The sequence below is a fragment of the Saccoglossus kowalevskii genome, chromosome 13, assembly GCF_978046115.1.
Source record: "Saccoglossus kowalevskii chromosome 13, keSacKowa6.1, whole genome shotgun sequence".
Taxonomy (NCBI): domain Eukaryota; kingdom Metazoa; phylum Hemichordata; class Enteropneusta; family Harrimaniidae; genus Saccoglossus; species Saccoglossus kowalevskii.
Window position 1 is genome coordinate 5,723,319 of NC_140653.1, and position 25,350 is coordinate 5,748,668.

The 25,350-nt window shown below is 35.3% G+C and overlaps 3 protein-coding genes and 1 long non-coding RNA gene across 4 annotated transcripts in view; 2 read left to right on the forward strand and 2 right to left on the reverse strand.

Moving 5' to 3' along the window:
- Positions 1–1,185: 1,185 nt before the first annotated feature.
- LOC144352625 (uncharacterized) overlaps positions 1,186–25,350 on the forward strand; it is a 48,151-nt gene continuing 23,986 nt past the window's right edge. Inside the window, exons 1-2 of the mRNA XM_085506832.1 lie at positions 1,186–1,578; positions 2,015–2,183. Of these exons, the coding sequence (XP_085362958.1) occupies positions 1,270–1,578; positions 2,015–2,183 (478 nt within the window). The 5' untranslated portion in view covers positions 1,186–1,269. The remainder of the gene's footprint in view (positions 1,579–2,014; positions 2,184–25,350) is intronic.
- On the reverse strand, positions 3,799–10,753 carry LOC146734930 (uncharacterized). The gene is made up of 4 exons (XM_085506875.1): positions 10,582–10,753; positions 10,190–10,270; positions 9,809–9,916; positions 3,799–7,322 (listed from the first exon to the last, which is right to left on the reverse strand). The coding sequence occupies exons 1-4, from the start codon at positions 10,634–10,636 to the stop codon at positions 7,114–7,116; spliced, it is 453 nt and encodes a 150-aa protein (XP_085363001.1). The 5' UTR covers positions 10,637–10,753; the 3' UTR covers positions 3,799–7,113.
- Positions 7,311–10,125, forward strand: LOC146734931 (uncharacterized). Its single transcript, XR_014931381.1, has 2 exons — positions 7,311–7,372; positions 9,845–10,125. It is a non-coding gene; the product is annotated as an uncharacterized LOC146734931 (long non-coding RNA).
- On the reverse strand, positions 10,631–20,148 carry LOC146734932 (uncharacterized). The gene is made up of 8 exons (XM_085506874.1): positions 19,635–20,148; positions 19,264–19,305; positions 18,745–18,893; positions 17,958–18,029; positions 15,177–15,272; positions 13,206–13,294; positions 12,084–12,179; positions 10,631–10,684 (listed from the first exon to the last, which is right to left on the reverse strand). Exons 1-5 carry the CDS (start codon positions 19,843–19,845, stop codon positions 15,186–15,188), a joined length of 561 nt encoding a protein of 186 aa, XP_085363000.1. The 5' UTR covers positions 19,846–20,148; the 3' UTR covers positions 10,631–10,684; positions 12,084–12,179; positions 13,206–13,294; positions 15,177–15,185.

Consider the following 25,350-nt stretch of genomic DNA (forward strand, 5'->3'; position numbering starts at 1 on the left):
CAACCAACAGTTTATATTAATTGGAAAGAATTCTTTATAATTTAACTTACTATTATTTTGATCTATATAAATTTACATTACGTTGTAGGCATTTTACATAAGCGGTATAAGTTGCGTATCCGTGTGCTTGGTTATACGATAACCAGCACCCACACAAGAGGGTGAATGTACGTTTTTGCGTCTTTATATTTTGGAACCTCTTAAAAATATTCCAAAGGGCGTGTATAATCATAGACCTCGGATCTTAAGGTCTACGGTCTAACTCAACATACAATGAATCATTGCACTGAACACTGCCAGAACTGGTGATGCATAGTGATTTCTCGGATAAGCCTTGTATTGAAAAGTGACATAAAAACTGTAAATTCGTGGGTACGAATTCAGATTCAGGTTTTGCATGGATTGAGTAGCAAAACCTATGGAATTGGATTTGTTACTGGTGCGGTTTGACCCAAAATGCATTTTAGAAATGAATATGACACTAAAAAAACAAAATGGCTGTAGGTCGGCCACTTTGGATCTAATCGCGAAACAAAATGACGTGCATCAGTAGCCCATGAGTAATATAAATGTCAATTTTGACTAAAATTGGTTTAGACAAGCCTGAGAAGTGGTTGAAAAAGTTCTACCGAGTAGTAGTTGTATTGCAACTATACCAAAATATCATCTGATTTGTCTGAAATATGATATCGGAAATTGAAACTGTCTTTTTGCCAATAGCAGTGTTTCTACACACAAAGGCTATTCTACTAGTTAAATTGGTTTAATTTCCGATTTTTTTTTCATTTCTATAGTTCAACAATAGCAATGTGAAAGAAGACAGCCAATCATGATTTCCAGCAAGAAATAGTATATTTTAGTATCTTTTCAAATAAAGAGAAATCAACCTGTTTAAACATGCATGAGTTCTAGTATTCATTTATTACAATGTCCTTAATATGTGTTCTAAATATGTGGCAAGTGTTCTAGGCATCCATCCGACAATACAGAGTTGTTCATTTGGTATATTCTTGTGATATGTTTATTCATGTATTAATAACGTGGAACAGACTGTATCGGAGACGTGGTGCATCATTCAGCACATTTGTATAGTTGATATGAATCAATAATCATACATTCAGTCATGACATGGTTAGAACCACATGCGCATTGATTTATTCACTTATTAGAATATAGAGACGAGAATGGTGAGGATATTCGGTGTACTTCATGAGATTGTTATAGTCACGATTGCAGGCCTCAAATTAACGCACAGAATACTATTTATTCATGTCAGTGATACGAAGACTGTGGAATATGTGTAGCAGATCAGCTAACGTTCCGATTGGACTAATACTCTTTGTTTATGGAATGTACTACTTTGCTCCGAGGCAGGACACACAGAAAGGATGGGAACCCAGAATGTCTGTAATTTCATCAAACACTGAGAACACTGAAAAATTCAACCATAAAGAACAATTGAGAATACAATCTAACATCGGAAACAAACACATACAAACAATTCGACAGTTTGGTGAAGGAGGGACGTCAAATGAAGCCACCTTGAAGCGATCACAATTAAAATCATTCAAGAAACAGGTAATAATTTGATAACCTAACAGTGAATGTGGTCGTGTTGGACTACAGGCACTTTACAACGAATGTAATATACATGTCCGGCACTAATTAATGTCTCTGTACGAATTACCAGTATCATGCTGAAGTCAATAAACTCGATTTGAAAACGTCACAAAAAACTATTACGTAGCGACTGGTTGTCATAATAGACAAAAATATATTTGAAATGTGCATATTGTTCGTCGAAGTCAGCTGAATGTTATGCAAAATGTAATTTTCGGATCGGGTCTTTATGTTATGTTATGTTCATTTTAGACGCTAACAAAAAATATTAATTAGTTACTTTGGCTACCGATTTGTCAATAAAAGGTGAATGTGCAGAGACACATAAATCGAGTATATACTCTGAATATTGTTTTTTTTGATGTTTTGAATAACATTAAATGTTTATTTTCAGCAAAAATGTGACGGTTCAATTCACAAAGATGCGTCGATTACGGAGTGGTTTCGTTTACACTACCTCTCTGATATTCCCCTCTACTTAACCATGGACGATTTGAATTTAGATTTTGATCGCCTTGCGAGCGACTACATGCCTTATGGACTCAAAGGCCTGGCACGGGAAAGTAAGTTTGCTTTCGTCTTTCATCATCGAGGAATTATTTTCAAAAACATTACTATTCGCTTTAACAGATCGTAATCATTTTTATTTGAAATGAATTACTCCCCGTCTTTAGTGTATTTCATCCAAAATACTAGAAAATGTATACAATATACGAGTTCAATAAGACAGGTCAGCCAATATCCGAAGTAGTTTATAATGGACTATAGGTACGACCATGAGGGCGCTGTTCATATTGGGATGTGATGACGTCATACGAGGTGGGATGACGTCACAATGGGTGCCCGTGCATAGATGAACATAAATAATGACGTCACAATGGGAATTCGTGCATAAATTAGCATAAATGAGGACCATGGCCGTAAAGGGGTTCATTTGAATGAGGATGACGTCACAATGGGATATTGTGAATACATTTGCATACATAAAATAGATTTGAATACGAGGTCGTGTCGAGGTTATCGTGAATACATTTGCATTAATTACCATCATTTTTTTTAATTATTTTTTGATTTGGATGTTTTAATTATTTTTTTAATTGGACAGGCGTGGACGAAAGATTTTCCAGAATGTGTCGTAGAGGGTGCACACACACACACACACACACATACTCGCATTACTATATGCTCAGAGGACTCGGTTTCTAGACCAGTCTCCGAGGACGTCACTTTCTAGTGGGTTTACAGGCTTGATATTTAATTACATAATATAATATTATTGTAGGTATACATGGGTTAGTAGAGTTTAGCAATCAGACCATTTCTTCAAGGACCTGCGTTTGACTATCATACTGAGGACCTCCTTTCTGAGGACGCGATTTTTTTTCAGAGGACGTGGAAAATCTCGGGGGTGTCACTCCCACATGTGCAAAGTGTCACTTCACATGTCCTCGAACTGATATGAACAATAGCATAGCATTCACACATATAAGTGCAATTCACAAATGGCAGTATAATTGTTATAGAGAATTGAAACTCGTACACTCAGTTACCAGCAAATGCGAGGTATGTCTTCTCTGTAACAAAAATCAGATCGAAAAAATGAAAAACAATTTGTGATGCCTTGCCCTGTCTATGCCCAGCACAAAAACATTCCATTTATGTATACAAAATATTCACAAATTTGCTTGAGCAATAAATCTCTGTGAATACCTTTAGTTTAATATTTGTAAATCTGTTTTGAATTTAGACAGCAACACTTCCTAAATTTTTTTTTCTTTGTCATGTCACTTTTCATCTATCCATTATCATCCATTCCAATGGATGTTAAGTAATTAAATGTATAAATAAAAATAGGTGTGGATATTTTTGTATATACAACATCGTCCAATAACTTAGTGGTGCTGAAAATTGGGTAGGGAAGGTAGCTGCTCCCCTCTCGTTCTGCACAATTTTATTAGGGAAGCAAGCATTTGATTTTAACATTTTTTGTACAAAATGGCAATGTACATCTTCAGTAGGGGACAACACTGATAGTTGCATAAACTGCAACTGTAATTCTCAGAGCAATGAACTCGTATCAGTATTTATCTAGCATTGTTTCCAAATTTTGAATTCGCTAAAATAGAATGGGGTTGGAATCTGGTTGATACAACTTTCACACAGAATATCATCACGCTATTTTCTAATAACCAACTTTATTTGCAATAGTTTGAAGGAATACATATTCCTTTCTTACATTATAATGAGAAATGAGCAGAGATCAAAGTGTACTTGTTAATAGTATAGGCAGGGAGTTTTCCATAGTTGTGTTTTTTCTCAGCCACATGTGGCATTATGTATAGAAAATTTGTAAATATTTTTAGTATATTTTTTCGTTTCTGTTGGAATGCAATATCAAACAAAATGTTTATTCTTATTTTGAAACTTCCAGCATGAAAAGGTGGTAATTTTCCATCCCAAATTTAGGTGAGATAGAGCATACGGTACTCCAAAATTTAAACAAGACCATGTTGTGGATGACCACAGATAACTATGGTAGTGGAAGGAATAAACCTGTTTGGAACTCAAGTACACCCAAGATCAAATGCACAAAATGATCATTGTAAATGATCTAAATGCTTATGCCCATAAACTTAAAGGGTGGTGGTCGGCGCAGCGGGTGTTTGAATTACACGTAAACAATGTATTTCACACGCATTGTGTGCATCGGTACAAGTCCATTATCAACCAGGCCATGGCGCAACGACCACCTTGCTTTAGGATTTATTTAATGAAAAACAAAATATATGGAGGTAGAAATACATGAAAATATTAATTAATCATAACAAAGAACACAGGAACTCCATTAATGGAACCATGAATTCAGTCACTTATTTCAGATTGAGCTCAATTCAATAACATTTACATTTCTAATAAATTTCTAATTTATAATTCATCCCAAGTAACAAATGATGTACACAGAATATCTCAAACTTGCTATTGGCTTTTGGAGCAAAGCATGATTTTGATTGACATGATTACCATAAGACCAATCAGTGTAACATGTTTTTTAGAATGTAGGACAAGTGCACATGTAGAATACTACTGAGTAGCAGAGATAGGTTTGTTTCACCTGATCACACATTCAGTTCAGTATAAAGACATAAATTTTTTGTGACCACTGTAGTTAAAATGACAATAGCTGCAACTATCGATATTTTCATTTTAATAAAACATTTCCTGCAGACACTGAAAGCATAGCATAAACGGACATTGTACATTAAATCATTGTCAGTGAAATAAGGGGGGGGGGGGCACGGTTGCCTTATGGTCTCCATCTATTGAATTCCAGTTTTGATGAAAAATTACAGTACATGATAACTTACTGAAGGCCCTGATTCAAATACGTTCCCAGCTTGAAAGGCTGACCGATCTCCACGCAATTATGTCTAAAACAGTATTTTGGTAATCTTTATGTAGGTATATTTAAACAAAAATTTTCAAAATCTATTGTCGCTTTAAGAACCTGTCACTGTTTCTATAGTACCAGTTATCAGAAATTAATGAAGGTATGACCCAACTGCAAAGGTTACAACAACTTGCATAGATTTGACCACAATATCTGACAGTGTGAGATTCATTGCAATAACAATGAAGTGGCCTTAAGGTATAGATGCATGTTCGTGGGCACTTTGAGTGAATTATTTTTTTTTTGCTTTTTCTTACCCAGACAGTCTTGGCTAGATAATGTTAAAATTTTGGAGCATTGTCAATGCTGAAACACTCAAAAAAAACGATTTTAAAATAGAGGGAACCGAGGCACACGTATGTGATTAAATGTCCCGAAGTTTGTTTACGTTGCTTACAGTTGTAAATGATAAGTAAACAGTTTCACCCTTATCTCGCAACATGTCAACAACTTCTAGCCTGGCATATTGTTATATTACTAAATATTTTTGTTTTCACACATTTTTTTTCTCCCAAGGTATTTTAAAACTGAAGTATACAAAGTAAACATTTTTCGTTTTGCTGTAGAGATCACCCTGCTGATAGCATTGCAATGCAATGGATAAACACCATTGCTGTGCTGTATCGATAACTTTTCAATGGCATGCTCGTAAAATGCTCGGTTAATTAAAAATAAAAAAATACCCTGGAAATTACAGAAAAATTGCCAACAAGATTCTGTTTTTAAGCACCACGGAAAAATGAAGCACTCTGTGATGCCATCTTGGTTACCTCAATCGGAAACCCCCTTGTCAGCTAGCATGCACCTGTAGCGATGTCGAAAAGTACGTTGTATGTATGCTCTGCAACCTCTGGTACTAAGGCACTCTATAAATCGGGTACTTCCAGAGGTCAGGGTTCGTTTAATTTTTATCGACCCATCTCATCTTTAGTTGAATGAAACCTGTCTCGATTTACAATATTTTCCCTCCCATTTAGATTTTTTCTCACAGGCAGTTGACCGATTGAGTAGTAAAAACTGCAAATAGCCGTTGTGTAGCAAAATATTACGGCCCATTTCAAACTGGTCGTCTAACTTCGCATGGTCCATTTCACTGGAGATCACGAAAAACTGAGTCATACAATGTATTTTTTTTAAGGTTTGAGGGAAAGTAAATTTAGACTCAATCCGCAATGTTTATATAACTGTATGAATATCTCATCAGCTTTACATGATCCATTGTGCCCCTCCCTCAGTGGAAATGATAACACGACACCGTGACAGTTTTCGCGCAAGGTGTTGACTCTGCAGACAATTTTACGTCCGTTTCCCTTGAATTGTAAATATTTTTATTTTATTTTTTATCTGACGATTGAACATCAGCAAGCATCGATGTATGATGGATTTTGGCATGTCGTTGTGATGCAATAGCCATTTTTGTAGACGATTAACGTCACTTTCATAAAACAGGCATTATCTCCGTTCGTGTTTTCTGGTTAGTCACAGAGATTGGAAATTAATTAGCTTCCACAGTTTTTGTCAGTTTGTCTTGAAATTCTCACACTATTTTGACAACAACCTATTATTGTTTTGAAAAAAGTTAAATATAGTGCATAATATGGAGATCCCGTCATTACTTTTTTCACCATGTTTCTTTTTGATTATTTATGTATGTAGCCTTGCCTAATCTTGCTAAACATTCAAAAAAGAGAATGTTTGTACCTGTTTTCTATAATTTAAAATCGTCTTTTGAGTATGTTCCACTATTCACAATACTGCGAAATTTTAACAATCTATAGCCAAGACTTTGGATAAAAAAAGCAAAAAAAAAACAAAATTCACTCCCAAGTGCCCAAGAACCTGTATCTATACCTTAAATCATAATCCTGCTGGAACGAATCCCTTTCTATAAAAAGAGTTTAATACTACCATGGCCGAGCACCTGATGAGGTGAGATGTAGAATCAGGTGTGGTAGCAAATATGAACTGGCGGCTCTTTAGCAGTTCTTTACAGTTTGATGTATACCACATTATTATATAACATCTGGCAGCAAAAATAACAGAATTCATTTATCCTTCCGTCTCTTATGTACCGTAATCAAATTACGAACACAATCTTTTACATTTTTCCAGGACCTATGGCACAAAACTGGATTCTGTTGTAAACAACTACTGCAAGCAGCCTTTCCAGGCACGTGTAGAAGTCTAATATCTTGCGAAAAATAATTTTTAACAGCCATCTTTTCTTCAACACTCCATATCTTATATTCTGCACCTAACACAAAAAGAAAATATCAAGTAAATCTACTGTTACAAAGTAACAAGGTAAATAGACAGCCGCAAATCAAAATCTGTTGCTGCAAAATTGTTTAGATTTTCAAAAAGAAGTTGTTTGAAATAATAGTTGAAAAATTGCCATCACTCAAAATCAAAACAAGGTGTATAAGTAATATCCTATGAGTAATTTCAAATTAAATGACATTTTCATATGTTGATTTTTTATGGTTTTGTAAATGACCACCAGTCAGTCAAACATAACAAAAACAAATCAACATGGATATGTAATAAATGATGTAATGCAATTTTAAAGTAAACCTTATATTTAATTATATTATAGCATTATCAATATCAGTGGATTTTATGATGTCAATGCAGCAGATTATTCGCAATAATGTATCCCATTATTGATCCCTGTACCATGGATTTGATTACAATGTAGTTTTCGAAAACGAATAAAGGAGAAACTATTTAAGAAGAGAAATTGCAAGCATCCTCGTTAGCTCTCTACGTTAAAGCATGCTCGGTTGAAGCATTTCATCTAGAAGGCATGCTTCTAGATTCCACGACTGATGCCGCTGTCATGTCCCTAATCGTGTCAATGAACTAAGGTTAACCCGGGGTGATTCATCCAAGCAGATGCTGCTATGTTTACAGAGTGTGAGTACAGAAAAATGAATAGTAGTACTACACTTATTTGTGAAACAAGATTGTTGTCAGGTGTCTTTTTTTAGTCCCCGTTCGAACGAAGTCCGAAAACGGGGACTATCATTTTGGGTTAGTTCCATCCGTCCGTCCGTCCGTCCGTCCATCCGTATGTATGTACGTCCGGAGCTATATCTCAAACACCAATTGACTGATTTCATTCAAACTTTACATGAAGACATAATATCTTACATATACGCGTCAAGTTACTTTATTATCGGAGCAAAAATGGCCGACTTGTGGCCATTTTGGATGTAAAATTTGCTATTTCTGATACCTAAACGTGTCTGCAGCAGTTTCTCGGAGATGACTGGGCCGATTTGGATCAAAGTTGGTATGATGATCATACATATTGGTTTGTAGTTGCACGTCATTTTTTTATCGTGATTCGAACAAATATGGCGGCCATCTTGTTTTTCATGGTACCCATGCTACTTTATCTTGAATGCAATGAATGTCTCTGTTTAAAGTTTGTACAAAGATAGTATACCAAGAGATACATCTGCACCAGCATGGTTTTTGTGATTCAATTCGATATGGCTGGCCGATGCCCAATTTTAATGTAAAAGCGCTAAATCGTCATTTCACATGTCCGAGGCTGTTTCTCAAAGATGACTGGGTCGATTTGGATTAAACTTGGAATGATGATCATACACATTTGGTTATATGTGCACGTCATACTTTTTTCGTGATTCAAACAAATATGGCGGCCATTTTGTTTTTCATGGTACCCATGCCTACTTTCCTATGAATGCAATGAATATTTCTGTTTAAATTTTGTACAAAAACAGTATACCAATAGATACATCAACACGAACATTATTTTTGTAATTTGATTCAATATGATTGTCCAATTCTCATGTAAAAGCAATAAATCATATTTTTTTTACAAATCCATCTCCTATTAATGGTTTCAATCTAATCTCAATGACTTCATCAGCATCAAATTGATATGTCAAATCACAAAATTTTGGACGGGGACTGTGTCGTTAACAATGACTTGTTATTTATACAGCAAGATTAAAATCACTGTTTGTAGGATGGCTAACACCCACTAGCTTTCCAGCCATGTTCACTCACTCGCTACGCATTCGTTTGGCTTGAAGTATTCATCAAATCATGGGCCTCTCGTAGCATTTGAAAATAGCTATTACAGGACTGTAGCCAATAAAATCCACCTCAATGGTTTGAAAACACTTGCTGGATTGGGTAACAATACGACAACGTACATGTACCCATGGTACACACTCCTACGCACACTTCAGTCAATTCCGTCAGTCCATAGGCGGCAATCTAGCATAGCATAGTGCAAGGTCGTGACGGACACCAAAAGTACTAGTCACTGTGTGCCGTTCACTCGGGCGACCACTACAATGCTACTCCACACCACACTGTAAATTATTTAATTACAAGAATATTTGATGGATAAAAACTAGTTTCTTTCTTAGTTTGCCATATGAGATTGTGAATACAATTTTCAGAAAGACATTTTAAATTATTTAGATTCACAGGCCAGTGACTGCGAAACAGTTCTGTTCACTGTGGATTTTTCTCGAAATTTTCCATTTTTTAGTGGCAGCAAATCCACTGATATTGAAAATGCTTCAAAAAATAACAATAATAAATTCTTTGTCAACTCATAATGGAGTAAGCTTTCATCCATTATGGGTTGGCGGGTCGTTCATTATTGTTTAAATAGACATCATAAAGTCATAGTCTATGAGGTGCAATACACATTGAAATTTTAGCAGCTAAAGACATACTGAAACAGTTCCATACCTTGAGGCATCTGTCTGCTTTTTTTCTTTACACTAGATGAAGTCTGAGTGAAAGAAACATCACTTTTGCCAGATGCCCTTCTTTTAGGATAAGCAAGCTCATGCTGAACTAAAAGGAAGAATCAAGTAAAATGTAAATGAAAAAGAAAGAAGAAAAATGAATCCTGCAATTCATATATGTTAGTTATAAATTGAAATTCTGCCAGCTTCATGCATGCTGAACAATTTGAGCCAGAACGAATCAACACCCCATCATTGTAAGGATAGTAATATCTCCAGAAAGTGTATATATGAAGGGACTGCACATAATGATAAAAACGTATGTTACTTGATACAAAGCATGTTTCCAACTTACCAATCTGTCAAAATGTGGCACACTTACCTGGATGTGCTTGTTTAGCTTTTTTTTGCTCTTCAGTCTGAAGCAATGGTTCATTTGTGTTTGAGTTTTGCTCTTTAACACCTGCAAGAACAGCCAGCCATTTAATTCATGAAAGTCAATTATAAAAATTTGAAAACAGTGTATTTAAAAAAAAAACAATATTGGCATACGATATGAACCCAAATGACACTAAATTACACATTATGATTTTAAAAGTTGTTTGCATTTCTGATTTTATTTACTTTCAAAATCACATATGAACTCAAGAAAAGTATATACTTAAAATTAAAAGGAAGAAATTCTGAATGTGGGTAACAAACATGAAAGCCAATACTATAAAGTTTAACACAAGAAAATCCAGTTATTTTTTCAAGAGAGAATGTCTTATTTACCTGATTCTGAGATCCAACATACGATATCTTCTCTGAGTTCAAAAACTTTGTCCATTCCATGCAATAATTGTGTGTATTTTTCTTTTGCTAAATACTCTGCAAACTTAAAAATTGATATACATGTAAATCATAGAACATGTATAAATAACTACATGCCCACATTATTTTTCATCCGCCAAAAAGGCTTTGACAAAATAAAAATTACAAATAGGCAAAGCAATGCAATTATTATTACTGGCAACAGAAAAATGATCATAGACATCAGAAAGTGAAAAACCTCACAAGATGAAACTAGACAGCAGTCAAAGAAATATGAAATGTCTATTTCCCTCATGCATGAGCCATTTATTTCAGCTCAAAACTTGTTTACCAAAATGTGTTAATGCATGTTAACTTGATGTTAGCTTTGCATTAGTGTAACATAATGTTAGCATATTCAGGGTTGTAAAGTTGATTCTTATTCAAAGTTTTTAAATATAATTAAAATAGTGTTTGAATCAAAAATATAATACATTTGAAAGGGTAAAACACAAATACAACTGTGCTCCAGAAAGATAGATATTTTATACTTTGCAGCCACATGTTTTTTCAGTAATCATGTTTGTCAAATAATGTATCTACTATCATCCAATCCTTGATCTGTACTAGACGAGTGGCAATAGAACTGCTTTGATATAATCTATAGATTTTAACTTGCGTACAATCAAGTATCCGTAATAAATTGGCCATTCTTATTAATACATTCAAAGACTATTACTACTGTTATTTTTACGAGAAGTATTTTTGACAAGTGGAGATCGTTACTGAATTACCCTATAGAAACTTTATTGACATCGTAGCAATGTTGAATTACGACAATGGACACTATTTACATGTAATTTTCGTCCTATATAATGTGATAATAATAAACTATAATTCTCATTTCAAATATGGATTGATTTTGTACAGTCCTTGCGCAGAAAATTCAAAGGGAAGTCATGGACTGATGTTTCAATTCATCTGTAATAAATAATGCATCAAACACAGTAAACCACTGTTGGGTGACAGTGAATGTACCAACAGGGACTGCAAATCTAAATGTTGTCTTGGCGCTGGCATGAGGCCATGGCAAGCAATCAATCAGAGTTGTGAATTTGAATACTTGTTTTGACAACTTTTTCCTATCCCTGATAAGTAGCATGTAATCTAGTAGTAGTAATCTAGACAACTTATTTTCATTCTGCTATATTTTATGCCCACTGTTTTTATCAACAAATATTTTTGTGAGTATTTCCATACAGTCACAGCCTACTGTTAATACAAAGCTTACATTCAATAATGTAGAGTTAGCAAGGTCATAACACGATTTTAACAAAGCATTAGCACATTAGGTAAGTAAGTATTTAGCTGTACTGTAATATCTATTTATATCTATTAAATTTCAACTGACACACGATGAGGTTTCCTGGCTGTAACACTAATACACATCAAAATATTCAAATGATTCAGGGATATATCCTTACCTTAATGACAAAAACTCCACAAGAGACACTTGCACTGCATGGTCAATTGTTGATACTTTGTAATTTCCATCTTCTTCTTTGTTAACTGCAAATTTACTAAAAAAAAGTGAAATATTTCAATCAAAAACTGTTAGAAGAGTAAAAGAACAGTGGAGGACAAATTTTTAGCTTTCAGAAGTGACAGTATCCAATCACCATAAACTAAGGTGTTTTCATTGCCATAGTCCTGTTCAAATTATGTTAACCAGTAAGTAGCAGATGAATTTACTAATATGATTGCTGTAAAACAGACACAAAGTAGTAAGTGTATTTGCAGAAGTGAAAAGTTGCTACTTCAGCATTCATTAAAACCATGTACATGTTGGTGCCATGCATGTACTAAACAATTTTGAATGGACGGATGAAAACAAAATATTGACCAGCCACGATGTGCATCACCCCCCCCCCCTAAAAGGTAAAAGTTTGACTGAAATAAGTCCACACATGCCAAAAATGTGGTTCCAGCCATGAAAAATAGTTTGATTTTTAGATGCAAATTAACAACCAAAACTAATGACAGTCCATCTTTGACCACATCTTTATATGTACAATCATGTATGTCATGTACTATCCATGTACAAAAAATGAATTGAATTTCTTTAGGCCTGTTCCAGATGTGTGTCCTGAATACCATCCATCAAAATAAAAGTGGCCACCAGTTGGCTGTATTAGCTCAACAATGGCAGCAAACTTTGACAAAATAAAAATTACAACTCGGCAATGCAATGCAATTGTTATTACTGGTAACAGAAAAATGATCATAGACATCCGTGACACTGAAAAACTTCAGCACTGGTAAAATTTGAATGATGTTGGCCAAACTGCATCCAAAAACTGGCTCCCCAACATACTTGTACACATGTGTGCATAGATGGCCAGGACCTTAAGATTTTCCAAAGCTCATACAGGAATGGAAAAATTTAACTTACACATACATGTACCAAAATTGTACACACAGACCCAAGGCTTGAACATCCAATTTTAAGACCAAAAAATTACCTTATCAAGCCCTACAGATCAGAAACAGATTAGTACCAACAGTTGGCTTATGGAAAACAATACATTATATACATTAATACTCACTTCCAGTTCTGCTGAATTTGATTCATTTTCTCTTTGCTTTCCCCCAAAGAATTGAGATATAATATTTTGCGCTCCATTTGATTTACTTCCTGTCAAAACAATCATTAAAAAAAAGTGTTTTTATATCAGAAGCTTTATCATTAGAAGTATGTGTGTTTCATTTATTCTATTATTCAAAACAACAGAATATATAAATAAGTATATCTATACAGGCAAGTCACATTCAAGAGTTCAACAGATAAACAAAATCTGTGTCAGATGCGTATAAGATATTAAAACAGAAAATGTGCCCCAATTAAAACAAGTCATAGTTGTATTTTGGTGAATTGACATTTGAGGACTAAAAATTATCTTTTGTCTGTCATTTATTGTGGCATTCAAAAAGACTCAAGAGCACAAAATTTCCATTCGGTCAACAGTCAAAAGTAATCAACATGTATACGCATTCACTGTGACACAAAATCGGGACAGGAACATTGAATGTTGGAATTGTTGACATGATGAAAAAAAAATGACATAGTTATGAGGAACAAGTCATTGAAAATTACACAGTCCCCATTAAATTTTTGAAAGTTCTCTTTATGCTCGTCATATTAAAGTGAAGGTGTTGGTTGTTGCGAGCGTGTCCTTGAAACTTGAGTCCCAAGTGGCAAATACAACAGATAGTTTATTTACATCAAATTCGAACATGTGTTGCGTGACAACCCCTCTGGTTTAAGATATAGCAGAGAAAAACAAAGATCACAAGTGAAAGTAAAACAAATTGAGGTGCACTCTGTTATTGCACTTGCTAAAATTGTTTAAAGTATGTTTAAGAAAATGCATGTCTGAAGATAGGAATGAGGCACTACAATTAAAAATTTTGAAATACAACTCTGGACGGACAGACAAACGTACGAACGCACAGACAGTTGGATGCACTGACGAACGGAGGACATATCCTAACATGTATGATCTATGTAAACAAATTTGAATAAAAACTGAGAAAGCATGTCCAAAATATGACATTTTCAAAAAACAAGATGACTGCCAGTTGGCCATTTTGAATTGAAACTCATTGACTCGCTCAAACTGAGTCTACCATACACATAAGTCGTGATATTGGCATCTTGGAATAATTAGTTCTATTTTGCTATAAATAAGTGGGCATATATTTATGATGTTACTACATACTAAGAACAACATTGTCTTTATTATGACAGGAAATTATACTCATGATATTGCATGTACCATGGGGGATGTGTGGATAAATTCCTACACCATAGAAGCATGTATGCATGTGCATATATCCAATACGATGCATGATGAAAGCTCAAGACCTCACTGAATATAAGCCTCTAAGATTGTGCACTGTTGTCCCAGTTCAAGAAAAAGCTGAATATAAAAACAGTCTGAGTGCATATAAGCAGTATAAACTACCAGTTGTAGTTGTCGTGTGCAGATGAATAGAAATGTTGTAATATCTGTAAGGTAATTTTAGTTTCCAGTGCACAGCAACAGAAATATTTTTCCTAGTTACAGTTACCTGAATTCCTGTATACTGTAACCTGTGCAGTGAGTACTGCCAATATTTAATAATTGCATGTTGCAAAAAACTGTCTATCAAAAAATATATAATGCAAATAGTTATTTTTGCAGTAATAGTTGCCAACAGAACTAAAGTGCATAAAAAGAAATGAATGAAACAATTTTTGCACAAAATACCATTTTTCAAACATAAGTGTTCACAAAATCAGAAGGATGTACCAAAAGATTGACAGGTAGAGGTGCTTTGCACGACATAGCCTCCTATCCGTGTTCTACAAATTCAGTAGACAAGTAGGCAAAGATACTGAGAAAACTGCAAAGTGACAGCAAGATTTAATGAGAAAATTGAAATCAGTGCTTTGTTATCTGTATTACTGAATGAAAGATTATTATATAAATTTGTATATACATGAGAATGACTAAGAAAAATTCTTAAATATTTACCACAAGAGTTCAGTGTCCATCTTGTATAATACCACAAATATTTTGTCCACCTTCATACATAGTTCCCATTATCAAGTCATGCTTGGAAAAATCAATCTGTAAGTGGAAATGAAAGTAGACAAGTCATTGTCAATGACACGTCCCCGTTCCGTTCATATTTGAGTGACATATACATTCAAAGCAGATCATGACCGAAATGCACCTGCATATGTACAACACATTGTACTAAATCTGAACAAAATCCATCCATGCATGACTGAGATCCGATTCCGGAATTGTGAAAATACGTGATTTTGATGCATTTTCGGCCTTAAAATGGCCATCATTCAGCTATTGTTAAGCGGATCATTAAACAAATGCACATACATATTTGTGACATGATGTACCATGTGTGTGTGAAGTTTGAACTTGATCAATCCAGACATGTCTTGGATACGGATCCAGAACTGAATTTATTAAAACAAAATGGCCACCAGTCGGCCATTTCGAACTTGATCCGAAAAAAAAATGACGTGCATCAAGGTCCTATTATGTTTAATGTATGTACCAAATTTGAACAAAATCCGTCCATGCATAACTGAGATCCGGGTTCGGAATGGTGAAAATGTGCGATTTCAATGCATTTTCGACCTTAAAGAGGCCGCCATTTTGCTATCGTTAATGAAATCATGAAACAAATGCACATACATATTTGTGACATGATGTACCTTGTGTGTGTGAAGTTTGAACTTGATCAATCCAGACATGTCTCGGATACGGATCCAGAACTGAATTCTTTAAAACAAAATGGCCGCCAGTCGGCCATTTCGAACTTGATCCGAAAAAAAAATAACGTGCATCAAGGTCCTATTATGTTTAATGTATGTACCAAATTTGACTGAAATCCGTCCATGCATAACTGAGATCCGGGTCCGGAATGGTGAAAATGTGCGATTTCAATGCATTTTCGGCCTTAAAGCGGCCGCCATTTGGCTATCGTTAATGAGATCATGAAACAAATGCACATACATATTTGTGACATGATGTACCTTGTGTGTGTGAAGTTTGAACTCGAACAATCCAAGCATGTCTCACATACGGATCCAGAACTGAATACTTTAAAACAAAATGGCCGCCAGTCGGCCATTTCAAACCCGATCCAAAAAAAAAAAAATGACGTGCATCAAGGTCCTATTATGTTTAATGTATGTACCAAATTTGAACAAAATCTGTTCATGCATAACTGAGATCCGGGTCCGGAATGGTGAAAATGTGCGATTTTGATGCATTTTCGGCCTTATTCGGCTATCGTTAATCGGATCATGAAAAAAATGCATGTGCATATGTCCCATATAATGTGTGATGTATGAGTGAAGTTTGAACTTAATCGGTCCATGCACGTTCGCACACACGGACGCACGCACGGACGCACACAGGGCAAAACATAAGTCCCCGTTTTCGGACTACGTCCGAACGGGGACTAAAAGCAAAAATGAGTGAAGAGTATGCAACTTTGATAATAAAAATAAAAATAAGATCTTTTATACATATGCAGAATAGGCACATGTGAAATTTCTATTTACTCGACATGTATACTGCTAAGAATGAAAACATACATGAACTAGTTTAGACAAAGTTTTATAAAATAAAGGTCACAAAAACTTTTAAAGCTTGATAATAATAATAATAATAATAACTCTATTTAATTAAGCGCAACAATTCCAACATATGAAGATCAAAGGCGCTGATACAATAAACAATCAGTCAAATATTAAAAGCACATTTAAATAAGTGCGTTTTCAGTCTGGATTTAAAAATGTCTACTGAAGGACTAGAACGAACAGACAGAGGTAATTCATTAAAAAGTTTAGGACCTAAATTTTCAAAAGCACGGTCTTTGTATAACACCTTGGACTTTTTACTACACATCTGACGAGTTTTAATAAGAAACTTTGATTCAGATCTTAAACTACGACTTGGTACATAAAATTCGATTAATTCACATAGATAATTTGGGGCAAAACCATACAAAGATTTATACACTAGTAAAAGTAATTTGAAATTGATTCTTTGTACAACTGGTAACCAATGAAGTTTAATAAAAATGTAATGTGGTCATATTTTCGAGCACGAGTGACAAGGCGGGCTGCTGCATTTTTTACACGAATAAGAGGTTTTATCTTAGTTACAGGGAGACCAGACAATAATGAATTACAGCTGTCTAAGCGAGAAGATATGAAAGCATGTACCAACTTTTCAGTATCAGATTGGGATAATGATTTACGAATACGATTAATATTTCTTAGATGGGAATATCCAGATCTACAAATAGTAGAAATGTGTGTTTCCATAGATAGCTGCGAATCAAACAAGACACCTAAGTTTCTAGCACTTGACGAAGCACTAACCAATTCTTCACCAATTGCGATACTAGACAAAGGACACGAGTCTTGTGAGAATCTCCGAGACGACATGCACACAAATTCAGTTTTCGACACATTCAAAAGTAGGAAATTACAAGACATCCAATCGCTAACATCTTGAATACATGTCTGAAGTATCACCCGGGCGCGAATTTGATCATCTTCAGAAACCGATAAATAAATCTGTGTGTCATCGGCGTAAAAATGATATTTTACGCCGTGACGTCGCAATAACTCGCCCAATGGACGCATGTACATTGAGAACAATAATGGCCCTAAGACGGAGCCCTGTGGAACACCGGTTACTAATATAGACGTCATATCAGAAAATACATTTCCAATTTTCACTTTTTGAATGCGGTTACTCAAATAATCTTACCTTCTTTGGATAAGTGGTTTCACCCCTCAGACAAATGGATGACATTAAATTATGGTCAAAAAATTTGATTCTCTGAGAAAAAAAATATCAAGAATATAGTTATCAAATTGACTTGAACATCATAGCTTTAATGATGCTCAGTTTAAATCACAAAGTTTAACTTAATTTAGAGCTATTAGTGATATAGAATAACAAATATTTCACAACTTGTAGTCTTCAGCTGGAAAAGTGGTAACAAAATTTACCACATACATGTGGAGCCTGGACATGTATAGGATATAAAACTAAACATGAAATTATGAATAAGAACTCAAATGAAAACAAATGGTGTTCAAAATAAAGTTTGAACTCCTCTGCCATCTAATAATTTTTTTAAGAGTGAGGTTATCTTCAGTTGTCCAGAAGAGAAATTGTTGAGCTATGCATAGCAATAATGTACATTAATGTACAAGAGAAGCTTTAACAAACAAACCAATGCCATTAATCCTGAAATTTAGTTTTTCAGATTTTTAAATTTGCCAAGACACCTATAGGTTGAACACATCTTTCTGAAAAAAAACCTATATAGTATAATGTCCCCTATTGTATTAACAATTTAAACAAGATTTAATTTAGCTTTTATAATATTATCATTTCTATTTTTTAATTATATTATCTAGCACATGATAACTGTACAGCATGCTATAGTGTACACAAATTATTTCTTATCTAATTACAATGATGTACATGTGACACAGACTCAGTGAAGTAATTAATATAACTTTAAATTAATATAACTTTAAGTTACCTCTCTTTTTTGAGTGGCAGGATAGACAGCAGAATTGACAATATCATCAGAAAGTTCATTCCCATTCTTGAGATTCCTAAAACTGGATTCTAGTATCAAATACGGTTCTATCTTACATACAGCTGAATCTGCTGTTTTCTCAGTAGGTGCTGAAAAAATACCAGGTATAATGAAAGTAATAAAGATTCGGAAATGTACTGATCTGTGACAGTGTGTGCAAACACAGACGCTGTTCATGAAGAATAACGTAATGTAATAGTTTCATAGTTGGATTTTATTTCCCCTTTATAAAAAACAAGCCATGCATGGCACAGTCCCAGTTAGTTATCAAACTTAAGATGTATAGTTTTGTTTATAGTAATATAGTTGGAACATAAACATGTCAAAGATATGGATCCAGAAGCTGATGCTTAATTATGATTTTTTTAACACTGAAATGATTGACATTCAGCCACCTTGTTTCTAATCGTCAATCCATCCATAAATTCTTGATTTTCCAGTATTATAACTCTCACATACCTTCAGGAGTCTTGATATCAATCAGCACTGATTCTTCATCATCTGAAATAAACACACATATTGATGAAGCATACAATAGTAATGAGAAATTTTTTTTTTTTTTTATGTAAGAACATCCATTTTTGTTTAGGCATAAATGTGATTTACGATTTTTAGAATAACATTTAAAAATTTCAAAACTGCAGTTGAAAACCATTTTGCCAACCACAGGAACTGTGGCTTTGGCATAAATACAATTTCGAAATGACTTCATTCAATCAGGAATTACTTTCACGAATATAGGGCGGTAAAAAAGAACATACAATGTACCATCACCACATTCATTGAAAATATTCTGGCATATATGTACGTTAAAGTAAATCCATACTTACCATTCAAGTCAATCTCTATGTCATCAAGTGATTTGTTCTTGTACTTTTCCACAGATCCTCTTTCACAAGCAAGTAGAATTCTGCTGACTTTAGCGATCTGCAGGGTGTTTTGTGGGAGCCTATAAAACTTCCTATGAACTCTGATGTAATGACCCCAAAAAACAGCCAAAATTTCCTGTCCATTGTCTTTCAAGTTGAAAAGTTGAGACATAGTTGCAATTTGCTTTCTTAAGATTGGTTGAGTTGAAACATTCAGGGCAAGTCAAACCACATTTCTGTGCATATTTGTTCAAGCACATGGTAGCACGTATTGGATTCTCAAGCATAGTGAAGAACCAGATGTAGCTCATGTGTTGAGTTTTAAATCCAGAAGTGCTGAAAGAAAATTGCTGTGGCAAAAGCTAACAAAGGAAATCATGCAAATAATGTTGAAGTACTCAAGGCAGGAAAGGGTTTTCTAATTCCCTTTAAAAAAACCATCATATCAGATAGGTGCAACTAAATATGTTCCCTGTCCAGCCTGTTTGGGATATTTCATCCGAACAGAATTATGGAAACATCACAAATCATGTACAGCCATATTCTGAGTCAGTATTGTTCGTAAAAACATTCGTTAATGGAGCAGCGTTCAAGTGACGATCAGTAACAATCTCAGCTAACGGGCTACTAATTTCATCGGATGATGTGTGGTCTGACGATATGTCACACTGTGGTACTTGACACTGGATTGACTGAGTGGTGATTCCATCTGGTGTTGTGTGGTTGGTATTACATCACATCCTGGTACTTGAGACTTGGCTAACTGACAACTGATTCCATCCGGTGAAATGCAGTCTGGTAATATGTCAGAACCAGGTACCTGAGACTTGGCTAACTGACAACTGATTCCATCCGGTGACAACTGATTCCATCTGGTGATGTGTGGTCTGATAATATGTCACACCCTGGTACATGAGACTTGGCTAACTGACAACTGATTCCATCTGGTGATGTGTGGTCTGGTAATATGTCACACCCTGGTACTTGAGACTTGGCTAACTGACAACTGATTCCATCCTGTGACGTGCAGTCTGGTAATATGTCACACATTGGTACTTGAGGCTTGGTTAACTGACAACTGATTCCATCCGGTGATGTGTGGTCTGGTAATATGTCACACCCTGGTACTTGAGACTTGGTTAACTGACAACTGATTCCGTCCTGTGATGTGCAGTCTGGTAATATGTCACACCTTGGTATTTGAGGCTTGGCTACCTGACAACTGATTTCATCCGTTAATGTGCGGTCTGGTAATATGTCACACCCTGGTACATGAGACTTGGCTAACTGACAACTGATTCCATCCGGTGATGTGCGGTCTGGTATTGTGTCAGACCCAAGTACCTGAGACTTGGCTACCTGACAACTGATTCCATCCGGTGATGTGTGGTCTGGTAATATGTCAAACCATGGTACTTGAGACTTGGCTAACTGACAACTGATTCCATCCGGTGATGTGCGGTCTGGTATTGTGTCAGACCCAAGTACCTGAGACTTGGCTAACTGACAACTGATTCCATCTAGTGACGTGTGGTCTGGTAATATGTCGCACCCTGGTACTTGAGACTTGGCTAACTGACAACTGATTTCATCAGATGATGTGCATTCTGGTAATACGTGACACCCTGGTACATGCTGGTATGACATAGCAGATCCTTGTGTTTGTTGCAAGTTTAATATCTACAAAAGCAATACAAATAGAAGAAGACAAAGATTTTAGAGCAATAAATATTTATATTTAATCTCACTCAACAGCATACAAGAAAATCAAGTCATTGGAAATAGCACAGCTATTTCACGTTACTTTTTCAACATAATGTTTTAAATACCATTATATGTGAAAAATGCATATACCATGTAGTAAACAAAATCTGTTCATGTATGAGCGAGATTCAGTTCCATATATATGGAAATGTACAACATTAAGTTTGATGCTTATGTGATGTTTGAAGCATGTTCAAGCATGTCAGTGATCTGGTAAAGAATTCATAAAAAATGGCTACCAGTCAACAATTTTGTACCAAAGCAAGTCATTTCATGATATGACAAGAGTCATCCTTATTTTAACAGTAAACATAACTGAAATTAGTCAGCCACTTTGAATCAGAGCATGAAAGAAATGACATAGGAATAGTAGTTTGATTGCCATCAATCAATATATGTCAGAGGCATACTTTATAACAGCATTCCACCATTCTGAATCAGATCCATCCTGGTCAATTAATGTCAGATACAGCTCTGAAACCACATTCATTACAACAAAATGCCAACCCCCCCCCACCCCACATTCATAACTAACAACAAAATGACCACCAGTCAGCCATTTTGAATCCAGTCTGAGAAACAAAATTACTTGCAAACGTTCAATGTACATGTATGTATTAAGTTCACACAAGATCTATCCATACATGACCAAGGTCTGGAATCGGAATGGCATTGTTCTCCCCAAAAAAGGTGACAGGCATAATGCAAAAATTTTTCTTGTTTTGAATACTTAACCAGCTGCGAAAATTTACTAATGGACACGTGGGATAAAATTAGGTCAGCTTTTCTATAACATATTTCAAAAGCTCTACAAGCCCTACTACCGGTACATTGTTTACAAGTCATTGAAAATGACACAGTCCCCATTAAATTTTTGAAAGTTCTTTTTGTGCTCATCATATTAAAGCAGAGGGGTTGTCGCGAGCGTGTCCTTGAAACTTGAGTTCCAAGTGGCGTATACAACAGATTGTCTATTTACCGTACTCGACCGCGTTAGCGCCCATGCCCGGGCAAGCGCCCACCTCCCACTTTTGCGCAATTTTTATATTTGGGGTCACATTCGGCAAAGCGCCCACCCCTTCAAAATGCAACTAATTTAAAACTTGGTCTTGCGTAACGAATCTTGGTAAGCGTTTTTATATGATACAGCGTGGACATCGACCGCTGTGAACATGTTGTGAATGCGTAGAACACGGTAACCGTGCGTAAACTACGCTTCGACAATGACCTGTTATTAATTAATACAAGTAAAATGCAATACATAGTTCATGCCATATTCAGTCTAATTCTCAAAAATGGCTAGTTACTAGTTTTTTGGAAAAACCATGTCGTTTATTCGCTGAAATCAATTCCAACAGATCGTACTTCAACATCGATTATTCACTTCCGCATTGCGTTACCGGAAAGTCTTTGGGAATTTCCGAAGAATTGCGTCAGTACAACACAGCATTCTGATTAGTTAATAACCAACTTTGACCCATTAGGTCAAACAACGCTGCTGTAGGTCAAATCTGCAATTGCATCATGGCGGAAAGTGATTTTCATCGAGAGTTTGCGTACGATCCAACAACTTCGTCAGTGGAAATAATATGACAATTTTGACTTCGACTGTGTTCCAAAAGACTCAAATGTTTTTAATTCCGTAAATTATGGTGGTACGTAATTAATATTGTAATAAAATGTGCATATTTTTTGTGATCATTTCTGTTTCTTCATTGCGAAAATCAATGACGACACAAATTAATTTAGTAATTTGATTTTCCCTCAAAGACGTAATCTGTCACTTGATGAATCAAAATTTTCATTTGCACTCCTTTTCGAGGGGGGTGCTCGGGTAAGCACCCACCCCTACAAAATCGTGATTTTCTGAGTTGAGGCTTCTGGGCGCTAACCCGGTCGAGTACGGTACATCAAAACACGTGTTCTGTGTAGTAGTAATATGGCCAAAAATAAAAACAGCCATTATTCGGCCATCTTTGATCTGATTATGAAACACACTGATATGTATGATGTATGTGCCAAATATGAATGAAAATAGTACATAAATTGTGGAAATATTAATAGTAGTAAGGCCAAAAAGTCAGATGGCTGTCAATCAGATTTTGAAACAAATTGTCATGGACATGCATCCTAACATGTATAAAGTACATGTATGTGCCAAATTTGAATGAAAACTGACAGAGCACGTCCAAGATACCGCATAAAAAAAAAGAAAAGAAGATACCGACCATCTTTGATCCAATTACGAAAAAAATCGGCATGGACATGTAACCTAACATGTATAATCTATGTACCAAGTTTGAATGGCAACTGACAAAGCATGTCCAAAATACAACATTTTCAAAAAACAAGATGGCTGCCAGTTGGCCATTTTGAATCGAATCGCTAAACCACTGCATGTGCGTATCTCCCACATAAGGCACAAGGCACATGCAAAGAATGAACGGAATCGGTCTACAGGATTCTGAAATATGACTCAGAACAGACTGACGCACGGACGGACGAACGGACAGACTCAGGAACTCACAGACGGTCGGGGACATGTATCCTAACATGTATGATCTATGTACTAAATTTGAATGAAAACTGACAAAGCATGTCAAAAATACAACATTTTCAAAAAACAAGATGGCTGCCAGTCGGCCATTTTGAATCGAATCACTAAACCACTGCATGTGCATATGTGCCACATAAAGTACTAGGCACATGCAAAGAATGAACGGAATCGGTCCAAGGGATTCTGAGATACGACTCTGGACGAACACACGGACTTCGTTCGAACGGGGACTAAAATACACTCCAAATTACAGCATGTTGTAAATTTAAAAAAAAACTGAAATGTTTGTCCCATTACCATCTCTGGGGAGAATTTTGCCATTCATGACCTAATACTCCCTTTCTGAATACAACTTCTCAACTTTGTGATCTTAGAAAGACGATTTAACAACTCCTGTGTCTTATCAGTAACATTCACTTCAGTCTTGTATATTGACATAGTTTCTAGCTTGCAATCATGATATCCCAATTCCAAACTGGGCTGTTGTTGTAACCCAATAATCATTTGTCTTGAAAAAACCAGTTTAGCTTTGCTGATGACATTAGATACTAGCAGGATCTTTTGAATATTTGGGGCATTACGCAGTTTTCTGAATGAGAGCCGATTTCTATCTGAAGCAATTTTTTCAACTGATATACTGATTATCCTTTGTGCATCAGTTGTATCCATGTTTCTTTTTGAATACTGTAAAGGGATTAAAGGTACATGCTCAGTGAATGGTGGCCCAAAAAACTTGTTTGCTAAAAATATGTTAAAGATTGGGGGGGGTCTCTCTCATGGGTAAACGGGCATTAACAAATGACTTCTCTGGCCAATGAAAACTCATATTTGGATCAAATGTAGCTAATTAATTAATTAATGTTTCAAATCGTATGGCACATTGTTCATTCATAAATGCAACTTGAACTGTGACCTCTTGTTATATGATTTGAATACTCAGATCTTTGTTATGATTTTAGCAAATTAAATGTAATATTTTATATCATGGAAATTGAAGTCAGCTTATTGAAACACGACTCGAATGACAGAATCATGTTCGGTTGTATTATCCACAGCCATTTGCCAGTGTACCACACCCACATGCTCAACCATTTTTAGCACTGAAGTAGGGAAATTCATGAATTTTACGGGTTTGCTATTGGATTTTTTTTTTCAACACTTCAAGGTAATAAATGCATAGTTGAAATGACCCAATACATTGATTTTAATGACTGTTTCACCTTGAGACAACTTAAATTTTTTTTTGGTTTAGCAATGAAAAATCAGAAAATATATATAATAAATAGTACCTCAATAATTATGGTTCTCAGTCGTCACATTGTTGTACATTATTCCCAGGAATTTTAGTCCAGGTTT